This window comes from Orycteropus afer, unplaced genomic scaffold (genome assembly GCF_000298275.1).
Source record: "Orycteropus afer afer isolate SDZICR_OR568_19922 unplaced genomic scaffold, OryAfe1.0 scaffold00583, whole genome shotgun sequence".
In the NCBI taxonomy this organism is placed as follows: domain Eukaryota; kingdom Metazoa; phylum Chordata; class Mammalia; order Tubulidentata; family Orycteropodidae; genus Orycteropus; species Orycteropus afer.
The window spans coordinates 1,404,709-1,409,669 of NW_006922170.1; the positions used below are offsets into that span (position 1 = coordinate 1,404,709).

At 36.5% G+C, this 4,961-nt stretch overlaps 1 protein-coding gene across 1 annotated transcript in view; it reads left to right on the plus strand.

Moving 5' to 3' along the window:
- GK (glycerol kinase) overlaps positions 1-4,961 on the plus strand; it is a 74,417-nt gene that overhangs the window by 28,284 nt on the left and 41,172 nt on the right. The window contains exon 4 of the mRNA XM_007956205.1: positions 514-591. Coding sequence (XP_007954396.1) covers positions 514-591 — 78 coding nt within the window. The remainder of the gene's footprint in view (positions 1-513; positions 592-4,961) is intronic.

Sequence of the window (4,961 nt, forward strand, 5' to 3'; positions counted from 1 at the left end):
GGGTCCAAGATTATCTTCTGTGTCTGTGTTAATTGGTTTCCCTTTTCTTTGTTGAAGAGGGTCTGTGCAATCCTTCTGCCTAGTCCGCCATCTTGCCGGTTATTCTCTTAAAACACTGCACGTTCACACACAAACACAGGGAGAGAGACTTCTAACAGTAAGTAGATGATTTGCTTGGAATGATATATTGGGTATTATAAATATGAAAAGTTATTGCGTTCCTTCTTTATAAGCCAGCCTGGGAGCCTCAGTCTGGGGGCCACATGATGGTGTCCTGGGGGTGAAGAAAGAAGGAGGATGTAGAAATACAGACACTTCACATTGGGTGTTCACTTTTTCCCGGGCCACTCAAAGAAAATTTAACTAAATGGCACTTCATATGTTCCAAATTGGTTTCTGAATTATGTTTAGTTAATGTCTATTTAAAAAAAAAAAAAACGAGAAGTATTCTCCTGAAATAGTTTTCTACTTGCTTAATTTTCTATTCCCTTCTGTTTAACTTTCTCTTTCAAGCAATTGGTGTGAGCAATCAGAGGGAAACCACAGTCGTCTGGGACAAGTTCACCGGAGAGCCTCTCTACAATGCTGTGGGTAAGCTGTCGTGCAGGGATGTCAAATGCAGCTCCTTTCTCCACTTGCCAACAACACTGTTTTACTAAAATGTCTTGTTAAAAACATCATAGAGTTATATTTCCTACAATCTGATGGGATGGGCAAAAGAGTCCTCTATACAAAATTCATTGTTACATATTTAGCATTTCCACATCATCTATGTTCCCAATGAATTAACTCTCTTGTGCTTTCTCCTTTTAACGATTGTTAAAATGGGATAAATGTTCCCAGAATTGTTTGTAATCCATGCTGTTTCTGACATCCAAAATAGAGCTCACCTCCTTCTACCCCCCAATCAAAATTATACATGTTCACAGTCGTCTACGAAGTACTTGTTCTTCCTGTCTGAGAATTGGAATGGACTCCTCTGAAGTTATAAAAATGAAATTGTGATATTTTAGCTACTTCTATTATGAATTGGGTCATCCCAGCAGGGGTTAAAGAACTCAATTTCAAATATACCACATTGCTACATCACATCTTATTAAATGTAAATTACCCTGGATACATATGAGTATCATTCTTGTCATGTGTATGACAATTGTTGAGCACTGAATGACATAGACACTTGCTTAAGGGAAAATTGTGTTGTAAATCCACATCACTAAAAGCTTCATTCTGTCAGAAATGGCAAAGCACAATTTTTTTTTTAATCAATCAAATACCAGGGTGTAGGGTAGGGAGCTCTGGTAGCATAGTGCCTAAGGCTCATAACAACAACAACAACAAAGAGTAGGGAATGAAGCTGGAAATGGTCAGAGATGGAATGATTTGTAGAGTGAACTATTTTTACTTTACAGTTACATAAGTGACATAAATACCATTGATTAGAGTAGTCATATTAAAGTAGAAAATATACTAAAGAGAGATATATTGCAAGAGTAACATGAATTATTTGGAAATAACCTTTATAAAATGTTACAATATTTAATATTGTTTTTAAAAGCAATAAGTCATCTGTATGTTGTGATAAAAAATTAAAATTTTAAAGAATCTCAAAGATAAAACCAAAGATCCTAGCCTCCAGAAGTTTATCTTTTAAATCTCAATTTTGTTCTTGTTTTCAGGAGCAGTTCATTTTGAATACAAGTAAGGTGTAGAGTATTACAATTTCAATGACAAGTACTTAGTTGAGTGTTCTTTAACAGGGGAATGTTAGCTAACTTCTTGAATTTGTTAGGGTATTACTCCCCCCTGCCCCCCTACTGAGAGGAAAGGCCTATTCAAGGAAACCAGGAAGTTCCTGTTAAACTCTAAACTTTGAATTATAAAAATGCAACTTTGGACTTTGAATTGTCATTTTAAAATAATGCAACTAGGTCAGTTGAAGTTATGCTTGAAGTGGAGGATTTAAGTAAATATTTTATTGGAAACACTTTCTTTCTGGGATATACTTGTTTAGTAATTTCCTTTTCTTCTGCTGTGTCCCTCTACCCTCCTCTCCTATTCTGTGTGCTTTGGAGAGTTAATTCAAACCGTATCTGTGAGATTTGAAGGAAGTTTTTTCCTGTTCTGAACCACGTGTATATTTTGAGAATCTCTTATGTGTTTGGTGCCATGTTGGGTGTTATGGAAGATACAAATTTTATCAACTGTTTTTATAAATATTTGATACTCTAGTGTTGGAAAAAGAACTAACACAAAATTATGGAGTACTTGATAAATTGTGTTCTGCTAAGTTATAATATGAATTAATGTACATACAGAATGAGTATGGATTTTGAATTTTTGGTATACCCATCATAGGGGAGGTCAAACTTCATTTGGCCCTTGAAGAATGTGTTGAACTACATTAGGAAAAGGGAGAATTAAGGGATAATATGAACAAGTTGTGGAGATGAAACATCAGTATAGAGATTTCACCAGACCATGAAGAAGCTGATTGGATTCTAGTATAGGATGAATTATTTATTCCTTTTAGGTGAAGTGTAAGGATAATAATGCTCAATAATTACCATATACTAGGAATTGTGCCTAAATACATTGCCCACATTATTTAATTTCAGTGACTCTGAAGCAGGTTTTGCTAATCTTATTTTATAAATTAATTATGAAAGGTTCTATAACTTGTCCAGTGTCACGGAGCTAAGTAGACTTAAAGCCATAATTTGAACATAAACCTCTCCAACCCTAAAGCCTATGTTCTAATTTGGATCGATGGAGCTTGGTGAGGACATAGAGGACACTGAAGTCCATGCAAAGTAGTGTAGGTAGATTTGAATACAATAGACAGCTTGAGACAAAATAACTTCCAGCAATTATGAAATGGATTTTTCAGATTAACCTGCCTTCTAAGAAAACCTAGAAAAGCTGGACACGCACGCCCCCCCAAAAAAAAAACTGTTTGAAGGACTAGGCAGTAAAGAATGACAGAATAAATATTCTGGAGAGAAGGAAAGTACAGAGAAGTAGACCAAGTAGTTGATAATGCTTCTCATTTAGAGATAGCTGTCGATTCCGTAGGGTGTATCTGAGAGGCCAGACAGAACTTTACAGGTTCATGAAGGTGGAGTCAGGGGCTGTCAATGGTGGGATGGTGCAGGTAAGCATCCCAGGCTTTTGACTGAGATCTTGAAGGACCAAATCCTAGAAGAAATATAAAACAACCCTCACATAAACTGAATTCCAGATTCATATCAAAGTTAACTAGGCACATAAAACGAGATAACTGAAAACCAACAAAAACAAGTGACGATAGGAACCAGACCCATGGGGAATCTAGATATTAGAGTCATTAGACATTAAAATAACTCAGATTAACATGTTCAGGGAATAAATTGAGAAGATTGATAGTTTTGCCAAAGAGACTGCTGGTAAGTTGATGGAATCAGTGCAGTGATAATGGAGAGAAAGCAAGCTGGCAAGACCTTTCAGAGGAAACACACAAAAACTCTGTCTTCAAAAGGGATAGAGCACAAAGTAGAGGCACAAATGAAATAGGGCTGCAAGATTTTTAACCTGACCGAAAAGAAGGGCTTTCTTTCTTGGATGAGGTGAGTATAGGGCTTGCAATCAAAGACGATTTGTGGACAATTTGAAATCCATGGCTTTATTATAAAGAAATTGTTCAAGATTTAAAAGTTGATAACATAGAGGGAATAGTCTTAACTTATAGATGAGTTCATTACAGGAATGAATATGAAATTGATTCAACAAAATTTAAGTGCCTTTCCATGTACTGGGGGCTCTGGTGGCGTAGTGCCTAAGCCATTTGACTGCTAACCAGAAGGCTGGCGGTTCAAACCCACCAGCCACTCCTCAAAAGAAGGTTGGGCAATCTACTTCCATACTGATACCACCCTGGAAACCCAAGGAGAGGTTGCTATGAGTTGGATCCAACTCGATGGCAGTGAGGGTTTTTTTTTTTTTTAATATATATATATACCTGGTTTTCTGATGGTCTCAAAGCAGATACTAGTGAACCAGACAGGCATGGCACTTGCGTTCATGACACAGAAGGCTAAGGATGGGTATTTGGGAGCTAGAAGGAGAAAAGGAACTAGAAAAGGAGGAAAGAATATTTAGCTAAGAAGAGAAGCCACTAAGTAATGACAAGGATAGATTCTGCCTCCATTTTATTTCATCCAGGAAAGCACTAAGGTGTCATGTCCATATAGCTCTTCCGTTGAGAATATCAACAGACTATTCAATCTTTAGCAGCTTTATCCCAAAACAACGTAGTGTTGGGTTGATGGAAGCAGAATCTGATTTTGACATATACTTGTTTCTGAGCTTCTTTTTCTTGTTCATATCAGTTAGTGGCTTTTATACTTTTTATCTCTCTCTCTGTATATTTTTTTCCTGCCTTATCTCTTTCTCTTATAAATCTTTCTTATTCTAGACTTCTTTTTCATTTTTCTAACTTACTGAATGATGTAACTGATGAGCAGTATTTGTTACAGACAAGCAGATAAAAAGGAGCAGTTTATATTTCTCTTTTTTAAATTGCATTTTAAATGGCCTTATTTTTATGGTTCAGGAGTCCTTAATAAGCAGTAAGTACATCACCCTTGGTACAGTTAGCAGAGAAACTAAGAAAAGAGAATTTCAGGCTTGTTGAAGGTAAAGACCAAGATAAAAGGTAATAAAGGTGTGTTGGTTGACTGACATCTCTCACAGCAGAAAACAATTATAAGCATGGTAAAACATTTAAATGGGCCCATTGAGGCACAGATGTCTTGTTTTGGAAGTTCCATGTATTTTTAAAATTTATCTATTAATCCAGTGCTTAGTGATGTAAGGGAGCTCTGGTAGCATAATGCCTAAGTCACTTGACTGCTAACCAGAAGGCTGGCGGTTCAAACCCACCAGACACTCCTCAGAAGGAAGGTTGGGAAATCTACTTCCGT